Raw genomic sequence first — 17,668 nt, 5'->3', positions numbered from 1 at the left:
ATTTAATCTGCACAGACATCACATGAAAATAGCCGGTGCCAGTCAAGCCCCCACCCCTGTGGGCCAACACTTCACAAGACCAGAACACTGCACCAGTGATTTCACAGTAAGAATACTGAAAGGTAATTTTAAAACAATACAGGAACGTAAGACCTTTGAAATAAGAATGATTGAATATTTTGACACCCAACAAACAGGACTTAATAAGGATCTGGGTTTTCTAACTCATTATAAAACATAAAGCTGTATTTCTCTGTTTATTTCTCTGTTTATTACCCTCCTCTCACCTACCAACACCCATTCTGTTAGAATATCAATGAAATGCTTTGATGTCCCCATGCATACCCCCACCCTCCCACTCTGTCAGACTGTCAAAGTAATGCTTTGATGTTTCTCTTATATATACTATCTGCTACCACATTTGCTTATTTCTGATCTGACGAAGAAGGGCAACCTTCGAAAGCTAATCAAGAAATGTATTAAGTTATGTCCAATAAAAAAGGTATCATCTTATTTTCTTTTCCATGTTTTATTTTGTTTGATGTCATGCATAGTGGAAATATGTAACAGACATTTGGTATTAAAGAAGGATCTTGGGTAACATGATCATGATAAAACATGATAGTAAAATAACAAGTAAACTTTGTAGGACTTAGCTTTCCAAAGTGGAGGAGTGGCCTAGTGGTTAGTGTGACTGTGATCCTGGGGAACTGGGTTCGATTCTGCAACTCCTTGTGACTCTGGGCAAGTCACTTAACCCTCCATTGCCCCAGGTACAAATAAGTACCTGTATATAATATGTAAGCCGCATTGAACCTGCTATGAGTGGGAAAGCGCGGGGTACAACTGTAACAAAAATAAAATAAGTTTCTGTGGAACTTTGGAAGGCTAAGTGCTTTGAAAATATGCCTCAAATTGTGTGCAGGGAATTTTTTTCATCTAAGAAATGTACCCATTTGACTCTTTTAATTACTGAGGCAAATTCTTTCGAAAGTGCTTCTAATATGGCCCTCGCAGTGGAAAGGAAGTGATTTTTTTTTGGGGGGGGGGGGGAGATGCTCAAAGCAAACCGGGCTTGCAACATTTCATTTCATTTATTTATTTATTTTAGTGACATTTTTATCCCACATTATTCGGGTTCAATGTGGCTTGCATGACAAAAAACAGTACATAAATGGTACAAGTTTAGATTTGTAAACATAATAAAATACAACTTATAAAATGTGCTAATACTATTGTGTTGACATCGTACGTCCTAATAAAGAAATACTACAATGATTTAAAATGGACACACACAATGTAGGTAAATGATTATTCTGAGATACTGTACTTAGAGGAAATAGAATGAGGAGATTTGAACTGGAAAGAAGGTTATGCCATTGATTAAATTGGGTTATTTAGACTGTTTTTAGCTGGTTTAGCATGCACGTTATTGTGTGCCTAATGTACAAAAGGTCTCTGCACTGCTTTTACCATTCATGGAAGCAGTGGATGAAAATGCTATTCAGATCTATGAAAATCAGCTCATTTGTATTATGAGCATTCCAAACTCTTGCCGCTTGACTGTTTAACCTCATTGCTAGTAAAGAAAGCTATACAATACGCACTACCAATCTATTCCCTAAGTTGAAAAATGACATCTCTATAGTCGATGACCTAATTTATGTTAAAATTCACTTGATCACTTAGAAATTCACTTGATCACTTAGAAACCTCTATGCAACGCCACAATGCATTCCTCTGTACCATGTATGTAAGCATCTTAATGCAAAACCATTTGTACGCAATACCACAATATACTCTTCGTTACCAAGTATGGATGCACCTAAATGTAATACCATTTGAAATCCTGTACCCAGAAATGGCAATCGCCATCACGGCATAATGTAAGCCACATTGAGCCTGCAAATAGGTGGGAAAATGTGGGATACAAATGCTACAAATAAATGATAGATGTTTCTGAGCAAAGTATAGAAATGAGTGCCTACCTGTAATGGTCAAAATTTTCTGGCAAGTCTGAACTGTCGTTGCATGAGGGCGACTTCTCGGTGGAGCAGTCTGCTAGCATTTTTTAATAGTGTTTCCATTCATGTGTGTGGGAAATGTCGTCGTCATTTATTTATGTGTGTGTGTTCCGCCAGTTGAAAAGCAGTGTTCTTGCATTTTTTTTTAATAGTATCTGTGTCTTGTCCATGTATTGTCTGTGAGTAAATGTAAAATGTGTGTGTTGTGCACATAGCAGCGTAGTGGAACAATAAATAATCCTCATGTATGCATAGAGCATCATTTGATACGCATATAATGTCCCTCAATGATGTACACAAAAAGGATTGCTTTAAGGCATGAGACTACCACAAAGGCCGTCAGAATAATTTTCTCTTACTATAAAACTTTGCGGCTCGTGCAGTGCGCAACTGAACCAGTCTGACGCCAGCCTGCGTTCTGTGTCCAGTAGTGGCTGCTTCTCCTCAGGGTTCGGACTGGCTGTCAGAGAGGAGAGGAGTCTTCAGTTGGGCTCGGGTGGATCCTGTCCTCCCGTGCTGCTGATGCTCCCACTCGGGGGTCACCTGGTTCAGCCAGTACTTACACTTATCCAGCGGGGACCCGAGCAGGCAGCTGCCGGCTTCTGGTGCTCCAGGAAGGGCAAGAAAAGCAGGTGGCTTCACGTGCAGCTCCTACTTGTGGTCCCAGCTCACGCCCCTACCATAGAAGAAGCAATGTATCAGGAGCATGAGAGACTGGCAGGGGCACGACGGAGCCTCGGGCTGTCAAAAATACAACTTTCTCCCAAGTCTGAGGCTGCTGTTTGCCTCCAACAGTCCAGCGCCCAAAATTATTGCATCCATAAGTGGCACCCAAACCTCATGTACCCTTTTCCCAGCCTCACAAATCTTTCTCCCAGTTCTGTGCCCCCTACAAATGTCTTTCCATCCATGCCTCACATTTTCTTTCTGACCCCTCTGCCCAGACAATCCCCATTTACCATTATTCTTCCCCTCCCCTTGCTTATTGATGCTGTACTATATTCCCAGGCCCTGCTGGTTCTGGTGCTTCTGCTTCATGACTTCTTCTGAGTATATCTTTGCTGCCACTGCTGGCTCCACCCCCAGCCTGTGCATCCGCTTCCAGTTTACCCCACAGCTGCTGATTCTTCTGTTTCCAGTAGCAACTGCTAGTCTCACAGTTAATAATAATTCAGAATATATGGTTCACTATTAACCTCACAGATCTAAGCAGATTACAATTAAAGAAAACTGGACATAACCAGGAATTATGAAATGTAATCAAAAATACCAATTAATGCATTGCAATCTATTATGCAGTACATATTTTTGAAAAAAGGTTTTATTTCCTAAAAATGTTATAGTTTGAAGAATTTGCCAGAACGTTCAAAATTTCCTTCCCTAGCAGCTTGAAATGCAAATAAGCCATCCATTACTCTCGATCTTGTCTTACCTTTTGCGGATGGAAATAAGAAAAAAATTGAAGTTCTTTTAAGAAAAAATTAATCAAAGAGAGGTAGTATTCTGTGTAGTCTTTAAGGGCCCTCTTTACCAAGCTGTGTTTTAGGCACATTAGCGTTTTTAACACACGTTAACCGTGTACGTGCCTACAGAACTCCTATAGGCGCCTACATGGTTAGCGCACACGCTAATTGTAGGTGTGTTAAAAATGCTAAAGCACCTTAGTAAACAGGGCCCCATTGTAGGCATGTACATGGTTAATGCACGTTAGACACTAACGCACCTATATCACAGCTTAGTAAACAGGGCCCTAAGTGTTTTGAAAATATGACTCAGAGTTTGATCTAAGTAAACCCCCCAAATCTTGATCACTTTGATCTAAGTAAACCCCCCAAATCTTGATCACAGATGAGTACCTGGTCCAGTGGTTCCCAAATCTGGCCCTAGAGGTGCCCCAGCCAGTCAGGTTTTCAGGATATCCACAATGAATATTCATGAGAGAGAGTTGCATGCAGTGGAGGCAGTGGATGTAAATCTCTCTCATGAATATTCATTGGCTGAGGTACCTCCAGGACCAGGTTTGGGAACCACTGACCTGGTCATATCTATCATTACATGATCTGTCAACGGATCAGGATTATTATCAAACTAGTAAAAAAGGCCCGTTTCTGACACACATGAAATGGGCGCTAGCAAGGTTTTCCTCGGAGTGTGTATGTTTTAGAGAGTGTGTGTGTGTGAGAGTGACTTTGTGAGAGAGAGAGCGAGTGTGTTTCACACAGATACAGTGTGTGTGAGAGAGAGCGAGTGTGAGAGTATGTTTGCGATACACAGACTCTTTGTGAGACTGAGAGTTTGCAGAACCCCCTTCCCCTTCCCCCCTCCCACTTCTTCCCATCCCCCCTCTTCCCGCTCCGCCTCTCCCCCCCCCCCCCCCCCCCCCGAGTTCCAGGACCCCCTTCCAGTTCCAGGCCGCCCCTCCCCTTCCAGTGGATTTCCAGTAATCCCCTCCCCCCCCCCCCCCCCCCCCGTGTTGTTTCAGGACCCCCCTCCCACTCCCCACCTGTCTGGACCTCCCCTTCGTAAGAGCTGTCTGCTTAAAAGTTTTTACCTCCTGCACGCAGGGATGCCGCTTCCGACAGCTTTTTCTTTCACTTGTGTTTCAGCTGTTCCTGTGGTCCCGCCCCCTTCGGAGTTGGTCTGCTAGGGTCACCTCATAATGCGGCCAGTGACATCAGTCTGATCTACGGAGCCTTCCTGACCAACTCCGAGGGAGCCACGGTCCCAGGCAGGTCAGAACGTTGGAGGTGAGAATTATATAGGACAGTAAAAATGTAGTTTTTAATTTCAACTTGTATTGTAAGATCCAGATACTTATTAACCTTAAGCATTTTCAAACCACGTCTGAACCAAAAATGAATAAACTAGATTCATTACAGTAAGATTTTTTTTCAACAGAAAAACCCATCTTAAGTTCCTTCCCAAGTGTTGGAATTCTATCTTAATGGCCAGTAACTAACCTTCCTAAATCTGAAATTTGGTTGAACTTGGCCTCTTTTTGGTATGGAACTCTGAGATTCAGTTGAAACTGGCCTTTGGGCTATGGTGTCATTCAAGATTTTTTTTTTTTTTTTTTTTAATACTCCTTTTGAAATTCTTGTCCTATTCTTCACTCTGACAGTCCTCAGCTAGGGAACATGCACCCAGCCTCACTCCATAGCCCTGCGATCATATTCCTAATTCAGGCCAGTAGGTGTCACAGGAAAGCAATGGCTGGGATACTTCCTCCTAAATGAACGTTGAATGGTTAATGCACACATCCCTAAAAGACTCAAACAGAAGAGCACATCTGGGATTGAACCTAGGTCTCCTCCATGTCGGTACCTAAAATTATTACCCAATCAGTTCCCTTTCATTTTTTGGAGGATCTGCTTTATATATGGCTGTTGGTGCAGCTCTCATGTTTTCTTCCTATCTATATATCTTTCTCCCCTCCTCCTTTGTCAGAGTTGCTATTGGCCGAACAGTGGGAATGAGAATAGGGGCTTTGTTTTTGACAGGGCTGAAAGATATAAGCAGATGTACTGAGATCCAGAAATGAAGAAACTGCTTTCAGATCTGAAATAACCCTATACGTTTTCCATCCCTTAGGTTTACTCCCTGAAGTGGAAAACAAGATGGGAGATAGCGATGATGAATACGACCGTCGGCGCAGGGACAAATTTCGCCGGGAGCGCAGTGACTACGACAGGTCCCGGGAACGGGAAGACCGACGAAGGGATGACTGGAATGACAGGTAGGGCCTTGGAACAGGACACAGTCTGAGCAAAGATTGTTGCACTGGCCTGATGCATTCTCCTTCACCCCTCTTCCCAGATATTGTAGAAATAGTCACCTCATATGTCCGTCAGCTTAAAATACGACACAATTGACTAATTCCCTCGTGGAGAGGGGTGTTATTAAACAAAAGGGGGGCCTATGAGCTATCAGACAAGAACATGGATCTATTACTGGGTAAGGCATACGCAGTGGGGAAAAAATGTATACTGATGCATTGGTTGCAAGAGGAACCACCCACCATCTGGTTTTGGAGGAATACATTTCATGAGTTGATGTTATGGGAGGCTAGAGCGGCACGCGGCATCCCAAAGAAAAGAAAAGCCTTTATTTCAATTTGGAACAGATATTTACACAGTATCTCACATAAAGCGAGAAGCGCAGTGCTCAATAATCTGCCCCTATTATAAGAGGAGCACAGTGCCAAAAGAAGCAAGACCAATATTTTACACTCTGGTAGGAATAGCATGTGCAGAGGTAGAGGTAATTAACCATGATGTTTAGAGAACATTTTAAGCGAGTAGAGGGGGGGAGGGGGATATAGGAGTGGGAAGGGTAATGTTCAATGCATAATAGAGGGACATGTGTATTATTAGATAGGAGAACAATCCTTTGAAGGAGCACATTAAGAGGACCCACCAGTAAATATTGTTGGGATAATACACTGAGTAAAACACGAGTTATAAATATTGGAGTTTCATATAAAAGTTTATTGTTAATAGTTATGCAAATGCACAGTAATTATACATGTACACATTATAGATATAGGAGTAGACAAGAAGGAAGGGATAGGGGAGAAAAGTTTGGAAAACATTGATGATGGACATTTCAGGTTTAGTAATGTGTACTAGACTTCACTGTTTTACGATTTATATTGACTGAGATGGAATTGTATACCATGTGACCTCATCAATAAAAAATTGTTGAAACATAAAAAACCTTTAAACGTTAAGGAGGGGTGTGCCTCTTGCTTCTAGAGACAACCATCTTTGCAAAGGTGTATTTTGAAATAATAAATTAATTGAGATCTGTTTCACCAAAAAAAAAAAAAACCCGACACAATTACATTAGTGTATTTGGCTCACTTTAATAGGTCATTTTCCTTTTCTTTGTGAAAGGAGAACTTTGAGTAAAATGGAAATTTTGAAAATAAAATCTGTGGGAATTTGGTTTAAGATTAAAAAAAAAACAAAAACCCAAAACCCACTGCTGCTGACTTATCAGTAGTTATTGCCAAGTGAAGCAAACTGCTTCCATGAACTTGTTACAAAGCTTGCATTTTGTGGATATCCTTTCTTATTCAGGTCAGTTTTTGTTTATTTATTTATTTAGATTTTGCTCGTACCTTTTTCAGTAGTAGCTCAAGGTGAGTTACATTCAGGTATACTGCTTTCTTGGTATAGTTTTGGTTGTCTCTCTTGACTTCTTCGCTGCCTTTGATCTCGTTGATCACTCCTCCCTTCTGTCTTGTCTCTCCTCTTTGGGGATATCTGGATCAGTCCTGGCATGGTTTACTTCCTTTCTTTCTGGATGCTCTTTCAAAGTTATCACTGCTTCTTCTGCTTCCTGTTCTCTTACCCTCGGGGTTCCTCAGTGTTCTATTTTTTTTCTCCTCTTCTATTTAATCTTTTCTTGAGTCCTCTTGGTACACTTAACCGATCCTTTGGTGTATCTTGTCATATATATGCTGACGAAATTCTGTTGATCTGGTCCACAAGTCCTTTACTCGCCGTCTATCTCCCCATTTCCAGGATTGCTTGAACACTGTTTCCAACTGGCTTGGGGGACTGTAAGCTTATTCTTAACAAAACCAAAAACAATAGCTTGTTGGTTTTCAGGTGATCTTCCACCTCTGGCCCTCCCTCTGCATTTATTTAGTACCCAAGTTTCTCTTGTAGAATCCTTCCGTTCCTTAGCGTCCCTATGGCCCGTCCCAGAATGTGACTGATAAGTTGTGCACGCCTTCCAGCAGGTGGAGACTGAGAAAAAAGCTGACTCTAGCGAGCCAATAAGAGCCCTTGCCATCCAGAGAAAGATCCAGTAATCTCAGTCTCCAGCAGCTGGAGGGTGGTGAGCCCTTCAGTCTCATTCCTTTCTTTCTATTCTATCATATTTTTCCTCTTTGTGTTTAAGGTTATTTGTTTTATTCCTGTGCATCTTAAAAAAAAAACACACACCTGGTTTTTAGAGGCAGTAATTAGCAAGTTTGTCTGCAGATGGCTTGCCTGTGTTGGTTGTGGTGATTGGAGTGGTGTCAAGTAGCTGGTTTACAATTTGAAATAGTTTCTTCATGTCTTTGTAATTTGGTCCTATTTTAGTTTTATAAGAAGACCTTTTGGTCTGTCTTATTACTACTACTACTATTTAGCATTTCTATAGCGCTACAAGGCGTACGCGGAGCTGCACAAACATAGAAGAAAGACAGTCCCTGCTCAAAGAGCTTACAATCTAATAGACAGACAATAAAGTAAGCAAATCAATTAATGTGTACAGGAAGGAGGAGAGGAGGGTAGGTGGAGGCGAGTGGTTATGAGTCAATAAATTATTAATAAATGAATAAAACCTAAACTGCCCAGGGGCTACTCCCAACCAGCCCCAAGTTCCCCACAAAAGGCCCCAACCATTGTTCCCTGACTCCAGCAAAAAGAAACAGCAGGAAACAACTCCAAAAAATATGAAGAAAAAACTGCCGTTCCAAAAAACCCGGAAGGCATCAATCACAAACCCGCAAAGAAAGGATCCTCCCCCGTGAACCAAAGATGCCTACAGGCCTAAAACACATATTATTGCATATTTGTATTTTCTTTGTGTTTTTTTCCATGCGTTGAGTGTATGTTCATGTTTTGATTTTTTTTTTTCCATGCTCGGTTGAGTTTCCCGGTTTATGTTTTGATTTTTTTTTTCCATGCTCGGTTGAGTTTCCCGGTTTATGTTTTGAGGTTTTTTTTAGATCATCATTAAACCATGGGATCGAGTTTTGTCTTCTAGTAGGTCTTATTCTTAAGGGTGCTATGTCGTCTAGTACGTTTCTACATCTCTCGTCCCAGTCAGAGAGAGGTAGTGTGTAGTGTCCGTTCGTGCTTTCCATTCGTTGTCATATATCTGTTGCCAAAATACTTTTGGGTCTATTTGTCTTCTTGTGCTGTAGGTGGTATGTTCTTGTATACGATATGATCCCTTCTTCTGCCAGTTTAGGGATAGGTTTAATTTGTAGTGATTCCATTGGTCCTTCTCACTATTCCAGAGGTCCACACAAGGTTTCAGAGATGTTTAGTTGGTGCAAAGTAATGAGTCGTTAGACTGTCACCTTGCATGGTGCTTCCTGCATATCTCTTGCTATCTACAAGATGTTCAGAGGTGAGAGGTCCACAGAAGTTTGCTTGTCTGGTTAGTGTGTTTAAAGTTGTTGTGTTTATTCTGAGTATTATCTATACTGCTTGTCTATGTAAATACTGAGGGGCTGGACTGGATGCCAAGAGAGAGATGTCTTGGCTTAATTTTCCTTCTGCTGGTTGATGGACACAACTATCCCACAGGTTCTGGAATAGTGGGAAGGGCTAATGGAAAAAGAATTCAGGTAAGATCTGATTTCTCCTTAAAAGTATTGGGTCAGTATTCAGCAGCACAGCTGCCATGTAAATTAAAATGTGAAAGGCATACATTAAACATAGTAGATGACGGCAGAAAAAGACCTGCACGGTCCATCCAGTCTGCCCAACAAGACAACATATGTGTAAACCTTACCTTGATTTGTACCTGCCTTATTCAGGGCACAGACCGTACAAGTCTGCCCAGCAGTACTTCCCGCCTCCCAACCACCAGTCCCGCCTCCCATCACCGGCTTTGGCACAGACCGTATAAGTCTGCTCTCCACTATCCTCGCCTCCCAACCACCAACCCCTCTTCCCCCCACCTGCTCCGCCACCCAATTTCGGCTAAACCTCTGAGGATCCATTCCTTCTGCACAGGATTTCTTTATGCATATCCCACGCATGTTTGAATTCCGTTACCGTTTTCATCTCCACCACCTCCCGCGGGAGGGCATTCCAAGCATCCACCACCCTCTCCGTGAAAAAATACTTCCTGACATCTTTCCTGAGGCTGCCCCCCTTCAACCTCATTTCATGTCTTCTCGTTCTACCGCCTTCCCATCTCCGGAAAATATTTGTTTGCGGATTAATACCTTTCAAATATTTGAACATCTGTATCATATCACCCCTGTTCCTCCTTATCTTAGTTCAGCTCTACAAAACATATAAGTGCTATTGTGGAAAACTGACACTTGAAATGGGTTTCTTGCCTGTTTAAAGTTATACGGTCTGTGCCAGAGGTGGGGCGGGTGGTTGGGGGGTGGGGATAGTGCTGGGCAGACTTATACGGTCTGTGCCCTGAAAAAGGCAGGTACAAATCAAGGTAAGGTTTACACAAAAAGTGGCACATGTGAGTTTATCTTGTTGGGCAGACTGGATGGACCGTGCAAGTCTTTTTCTGCCGTCATCTACTATGTTACTATGTTATGTTAGTCTGAAGTAGCAAAAATATTGAAGGCTTTGTAGCACCTTTTGTAGATTGACCAATTTGTTGAAGCATAAGCTTTCGAACACAAGAGGTAACTTTGGTGATAGGTGGACTTCAATAAGGTCTTTTATTTATTTTTATTTTTGTTTTTTTGTTACATTTGTATCCCACGCTTTCCCACTCATGGCAGGCTCAATGCAGCTTACATGGGGCAATGGAGGGTTAAGTGACTTGCCCAGAGTCACAAGGAGCTGCCTGTGCCTGACGTGGGAATCGAACTCAGTTCCTCAGGACCAAAGTCCACCACCCTAACCACTAGGCCACTCCTCCACGCAACATTCCATGTAGAAGTCTGCCCTTGCAGATCACGTACGTGCAGGACGTCAGACTCACAGAAGCAGAAGCCTGCGCAGCCACATTGGTGATCTGCAAGGGCCGACTTCTAGTGGAATAGCAACATTCCATGTAGAATCTCAAATAGTAGCAACAGTGGAGGAGTGGCCTAGTGGTTAGGGTGGTGGACTTTGGTCCTGAGGAACTGAGTTCGATTCCCACTTTAACCCTCCATTGCCCCATGTAAGCCGCATCGAGCCTGCCATGAGTGGGAAAGCGCGGGGTACAAATGTAACAAAAAAAAAACAACAACAACAAAAATTTCAAATGTACAGATTGGCTGGGATGGAGTGAAAAATAAACTTGATCCAACATCATTTTAGCTGGAAACTTATCAAAAGAAAGAGCTCTTAGCAGGGAAACCTTTGATCTCATTTTCTGAAGAAGCCTATATTTATTCTGGGTGGTCTAAAAGTCAGGGAAAACAGACCTTCTGCTAAAACATTCTCACATTCTTAGTGGTCAGTTCTATTAGGCTGCAGGATGTTGCTTTTGAAGTGGTGTCCTGTGTTTAACTCTTACAGCTGTCCTAGAATAAACTGTCCACAGAGACCAAACTCATTTCTACCACCTTCACTAACTCCTTTCATAAGAGGGCAAATAGGGGCCCTTTTACAGAGCGGCGGTAAGCCCAAAGTTCTGAGGCTGCCGCTGGCAATAGTTCCGGGTTGAGCGTGCACCATTTCCAAGGGGGAAACGCTCCTCCCCCAGTAAATTGTTAGCACAGCGAGGAGGTAGGGCTGTGCCTTATATTGGTACTATTTTGCTGCTCAACTTTGGATGATTATGGATTGGGAGAGGGGGGGAAAAAGCAAAGCCAGCTAGTTAGGTGGAGCAATCGTATTGCCCTCTCCGACCAATGAGTTCTTACTTGTGGACTACTGAAGGAGTGGGAGGGGTATTGGCAGGGATGCAAAACCCATTTGTGAGGCATTTGATGTGGTTGTGTGGTGAAGTGCGGAGGAGATGGGGACAGACTGATAGGGGCTGGGAGAGAAAATGCTGTATTTGTGCGGTGCGAACAAGTAGGAATATTGAGTTTTCGAGATGTTCTGCAGGGAGGGAAGGTGAAGAGCTTTGATGCGCTGTTCTTCATGTAAGGCCTCCCTGGGGGGGGGGGTGTGGGACATTTTTTCTTATTTACAAGTCCCGGCATTTTGTAGGAGCTTCAGGTTGAAGAGGGGAGAACCCTCCAAAGATGGAAAGTTTGGGAAACCTGTGGCTTTTGTTGAGGAGGGTGCCCAGACCTATATCAGTGATATACAAATTTTTGGGGGGCTGGGATTCCAGGCCCTTTAGTTTTCAGGGGGCGTGGGAAGCTGATCTAAACTGTCGATTTTCCGTTCAAGAGTGGGTAGTAATTTGTGGGAAGGTTCAAAAAGCCTCAGTATGTGTATTGGTGCAGGAAAATGCATATAAGGTCCTTACCAGATGGTATTACACACCTGCGAGACTAAAGCGGATGTACCCTGGCACATCAAGATTTATGCTGGAGGTGTGAATCACAATTGGGCTCATTTCTACATATATGATGGACCTGCCCCAGAGTGGTTCCCTTTTGGCAGGCTGTTATGGAAGCATTGGTAACTTCGATGGAAACATCTTTAGTGTGCCGTCCCTTGGTGTCCCTCTTGGGCTTACATAATGAGAGAGATTCCTGGGTGGAGAGTTGTGGGGACTGGCGGCAGCTAAGTGCCTTATTGCACAACATTGGAAGAAAACAGACCCCACCCCCGACATGTGACTGGAAATGTAAACTAGGTCAGTTAATACAAATGGAGCATCTTACGGCTTACCGCAGGGATGGGCAGTTGCGACGTAAAGGGGGAGGGTGCGATTCCAACTGTGGTTAACACGCATTTAGGATGGGGGGGTGATTTTGAGGACAAAAGTGAGTATGGAGGGGGGGTGGGGGTGAGGAGGATTGTCTCAAAGAACCGTGGTGCAATCCCAAGTCATGCAAGAGTTTGATGTGGATGGGTGTTTGGGGGAGGGGGTAACGTAGAATGATAACGCAAAGGTCATTTGGGACACTGATAATGCTATCAGGTCCACTGTAAATAGATTTGAGGCAGAGGAGTTCGTATTGCTATTCAGGATGTTCATGATGTGTTTTTTCAGTATCTGCCCCTGCGTGGGCTTGAAGGGGATGGTTGTTTACTTTGTGTAAGTTGGCTGTTATGTAATTGTGCTAATAAAAAAAAAAATTTAAAGAGAAAAAAAAAAAAGGAAGCAATTATATTGTCTCCCTTTCCTCTTGTTTACTTTCCTGACATAAATTTGTTAACCCTTTCTGTAGTTCATTTTAGTTTAGCCTACTATTCCATTCAACCAACTTCTTCCACTCTGCCAGCATTTCCTTATTTTAAATATTTTGACACCCACCAGACAGGACTTAACAAAGATCTGGGTTTTCCAGCCCATTATAAACCATAAAGTTGTATTTCTCTGTTTGTCACCCTCCTGTCTCCATTCATATCTCGCCTATCCACCCCCAACCTGTTAGACTGTCACTGAAAAGCTTTGATGTTCCCATGCATATCTCCCGGTCTCTCACCTATCCAACCCCATCCTGTTAGACTGTCACTGAAATGCTTTGATGTTCCCATGCATATCTCCCGGTCTCTCACCTACCCAACCCCATCCTGTTAGACTGTCACTGAAAAGCTTTGATGTTCCCATGCATATCTCCCGGTCTCTCACCTATCCAACCCCATCCTGTTAGACTGTCACTGAAATGCTTTGATGTTCCCATGCATATCTCCCGGTCTCTCACCTACCCAACCCCATCCTGTTAGACTGTCACTGAAAAGCTTTGATGTTCCCATGCATATCTCCCGGTCTCTCACCTATCCAACCCCATCCTGTTAGACTGTCACTAAAATGTTTTGATGTTCCCATGCATATCTCCCGGTCTCTCACCTATCCAACCCCAACCTGTTAGACTGTCACTGAAATGCTTTGATGTTCCCATGCATATCTCCCGGTCTCTCACCTATCCACCCCAACCTGTTAGACTGTCACTGAAATGCTTTGATGTTCCCATGCATATCTCCCGGTCTCTCACCTATCCAACCCCAACCTGTTAGACTGTCACTGAAATGCTTTGATGTTCCCATGCATATCTCCCGGTCTCTCACCTATCCAACCCCAACCTGTTAGACTGTCACTGAAATGCTTTGATGTTCCCATGCATATCTCCCGGTCTCTCACCTATCCAACCCCAACCTGTTAGACTGTCACTGAAATGCTTTGATGTTCCCATGCATATCTCCCCGGTCTCTCACCTATCCAACCCCAACCTGTTAGACTGTCACTGAAATGCTTTGATGTTTCACTTATATATACTCAATATTAAGGCAGAGTAATATTTTTTAAAGCTGGAACCTAAGAACAGTACAGATATCAATTCTTGATATCCAGTCTAAATTCAGTTGTTGTTTTAATAAAGACTCTTTACATATCAGATCATAGCTTAAAACTTTCTATTCTTAGATCATATCATACAGATTCTTGGCCTATGAATAACTTTTGCTGAGCTAACGCTGAAACGACTACAGGGGGATGTCCTTGAGACAGCTCGCTTCTGGGCGAAACATGCATGTCGGGCAGTAGAACCTCTGGGTCCGACAAAACTAAAGAAAACAAGATAAGTTCAAAAATAATTTAAATTATGGGTTTGAATGAACAAGAGAAGATTATTTATAAATGAACCAGTGAAGATGTTGATGTTTGTATATATCGCTAAACATTGAAATTTGTTGGCGATTAACATCACTGAGGTTCTTGGGGAATCTTATGATCTGATCTAAGAATTGAAAGCTTAAGCTATGATCTGATATGTAAAGAGTTTTATTAAAACAACAACTGAATTTAGACTGGATATCAAGAATTTATATGCTGTCATCTACCAACATTTGCTTATTTCCGATCAGATGACGAAAGGCAACCTTCGAAAGCTAATCAAGAAATGTATTAAGTTATGTCCATTAAAAAAGGTATCATCTTATTTTCTTTTCCATGTTTTATTTCTATTGATTACCCAATATTCCTGAAATTCAGGATCTTGAACTCTGTGGGAATCCTCTCCTCCTTAACTCTTTTTTTTTTTTTGTATATCTGACCCTATCATCTGATGATCATTGTTGCTTAGGTATGCACCCACTGACACTTTAGAAACCTTGTCTAGTGTTTTGATAGAATGAATGAGTGTGATGGTAATGGACATTCCAGTCTTGTATACCTATCCAGGTCAAACATTTTGGAGAATCCTTGTTTTCGTATGGGAATACATTTTTCCTAATTCATATATGAAATTTTAACCTGATTTATATCTTATCCTATCCCGTCTTCATAAAATCCTGATTAACCTGATCAAATGTCTTCTTTGTGTCAAAGGCTTAGATGATGACAGCTTCAGTAGGGGAAGTATACCAGTTACGTACCGATGTTACGGACAGTTTGTCTTTATACATTGTTTGATCTTTTACGAATAAGTTTGGCCATAGCTTTCCCATTCTATTAGAGCTCAGCATTTTAACAAAAAAATTTTATTTATAGAATTTTAACATCATTATAAGTAACCTTGGTTACAGAAACAGAAGTAATAAAAATAAAAAAAGAAATAATATTACAAGAAAATATATAACAAAACCCCTGATATTTCAACTTAACCCCCAATAGAATCGGGGGCAGAGAAAAAAATTGGAGTACATAATTAGGGAAAAAAAGAAAAGCCATAACGGCTTACTACTTCCCTACATCATAGAAATCTCTTACTAAGCTTCAACAACAGGCAGAAGTGGGTGCTACGGACAATTCCTTTAAATCAAGAAACAAACGTAATTGATCTGGAAAAATAATATGTACTGAGCTTTCAAATATTTCACCAAACACAAGGGTAATGTAAAAAAAAAAAAAGCACTTCAAGCCAACACAATTTTTATTTTTTGACCCAGTAATTTCTTCTGCTCCCTTCTACTTCCAGCTTGCTTGGCATCATGGTTGGGATCTTGACACCATTAGCTTTCATTTGCAACTACACGAGGATTTTGCAGTTATGTAGTGCCTCCCACAACATCAGTCTGATCACTGTAGTGATGGTCCTGGGCTTGGGGCAGTTCAGGGCTTGGATCTGACCACTAAGAGTCACTCTTAAGCAGTAATCTCAACTCCCTTCCACTTAAGGCTGGGAGTGGGTCCCGCTGCAGCATTCCCAGCCAACCTGGGAGCAGAAGAATTTATTATGGGGATTGAACAAGGGACCTTCCATGTGTTGATGCACAGTGTGCCCAGTGAGTTACCAGGCCAGCCTTATTTGATTTCTCTTGTGTAGTATTCTTATGGTGCTATTTAATTTCATCGTTGCAGGGAATGGGACCGGGGCCGTGAGAGGCGCAGCCGTGCAGAGTACCGGGACTATGACAGGAGCAGACGAGAACGCTTCTCACCCCCTCGCCATGAGCTTAGTCCCCCACAGAAGCGCCTGAGGCGAGACTGGTAAGCAGATACACACCATCCCAGCTTTTATTCTGGTTATCAGTTACTTGATTGTATGTTGTGATGAAGGATACGCAATGCCTTTGGTGCCCAGCATATTTCTCTAAGGTCAGACAGCTGGGTGTGAAAAGCATGGGAATAAGACTTCTTGATTTAAAGCAATCAGGTGCTTTTTAGGCAGGGTGACTGACATGGAGATTTACTCAGGTCCAGTAATGCAGTTTGAGGAGTAATCTGTACTTATGGTCTGCTGAAATGGAACCTTGATGCATTGCACTTCTTAAAACATTTGTGTAGATGACACATCATGTTCTTATGTATCCTCACCTCAGTCCCCCGCCCTGTGGTGAACCTTCAGAAGAGGAAGCTTTCACCAGGGGGGGTAGAATAAAAGAGCGAGTGCGCACATAAAGGAAGTTGCATATCTGTAATGGATATTTTCCGTGGATAACAGGATCTAACAACCACATGGATGGTGATGTCGCTGCATGGCGGCAACACATTTGTTATAGTCTTGAAAGGTCAGAGCGCTCCCCGAGAGCTTTCTGAGCCTTGTGTGGATGTTCCCACACTGCCGCTGCCAGTGACAGTTTAATGTCAGTCTGTTGCAAAAGTACACTTCAACCTGGGATGGATTGGGAAGGAATTTATGGCTGTTGGATCCTGCTGTCCTTGGGGAACATCTGTTACAGATGTGCAATGTTTGTTTTCTCCATGGACAACTAGGATGTGAACAGCCACACGGATGCTGATCTTGTAGCTTAGGGTTGGAGAAGGTCATAAGATATGTTCATCTTGTTTATTGCAACCCAAGATGTTTGTTTATTTATTACATTTGTATCCCACATTTTCCCACCTATTTGCGGGCTCAGTGTGGCTTACAATACATTGTGAATGATGGAAATACAGTTTGTTACAGTACAATTATGGGTTACATTGTGAAGAGTTATGGGAAGACAAAGTCAAAATATCATTTGGGAAATAGAACAATGGAGTGTAACAATGAGACTCTGGAATTCGTTGCCGGAGAACGTGGTACGGGCGGTTAGCTTGACGGAGTTTAAAAAGGGGTTAGATAGATTCCTAAAGGACAAGTCCATAGACCGCTATTAAATGGACTTGGAAAAATTCCGCATTTTTAGGTATAACTTGTCTGGAATGTTTTTACGTTTGGGGAGCGTGCCAGGTGCCCTTGACCTGGATTGGCCACTGTCGGTGACAGGATGCTGGGCTAGATGGACCTTTGGTCTTTCCCAGTATGGCACTACTTATGTACTTATGAAATGATAGGGCAATAGAACAATGTTCAGAAGATGAGTCTAGTTAAAGCATTAATTATAAAGATCGTTCAGAACTCCTTGTCCAAATATCGTGGTTGATCCAAACGGTTGTATTCACCATGTAGCTTTTCTGTAAATGTTCCCAGTGGATGACTTTTGAAGTTGTGTTTTTGTTGT

General features: G+C 42.3%; 1 protein-coding gene across 7 annotated transcripts in view; it reads left to right on the top strand.

Annotated features, from left to right (window-relative positions):
- The window catches only part of LOC115457644 (serrate RNA effector molecule homolog), a 65,156-nt gene that overhangs the window by 759 nt on the left and 46,729 nt on the right, over nt 1–17,668 (top strand). For 6 of the 7 annotated variants that reach the window (XM_030187167.1, XM_030187163.1, XM_030187166.1 and 3 more), the window contains exons 2-3: nt 5,616–5,760; nt 16,083–16,211. In XM_030187167.1, coding sequence (XP_030043027.1) covers nt 5,642–5,760; nt 16,083–16,211 — 248 coding nt within the window. In that variant the 5' untranslated portion in view covers nt 5,616–5,641. Of the gene's footprint in view, nt 1–4,747; nt 4,772–5,615; nt 5,761–16,082; nt 16,212–17,668 lie in introns of those variants that run through there. The other variant, XM_030187161.1, reaches the window with a different exon arrangement.

Source organism: Microcaecilia unicolor, chromosome 14, assembly GCF_901765095.1.
Source record: "Microcaecilia unicolor chromosome 14, aMicUni1.1, whole genome shotgun sequence".
Taxonomy (NCBI): domain Eukaryota; kingdom Metazoa; phylum Chordata; class Amphibia; order Gymnophiona; family Siphonopidae; genus Microcaecilia; species Microcaecilia unicolor.
The sequence above is the reverse complement of the archived record's forward strand: the minus strand, read 5'-3'. Positions and strand labels throughout refer to the sequence as shown.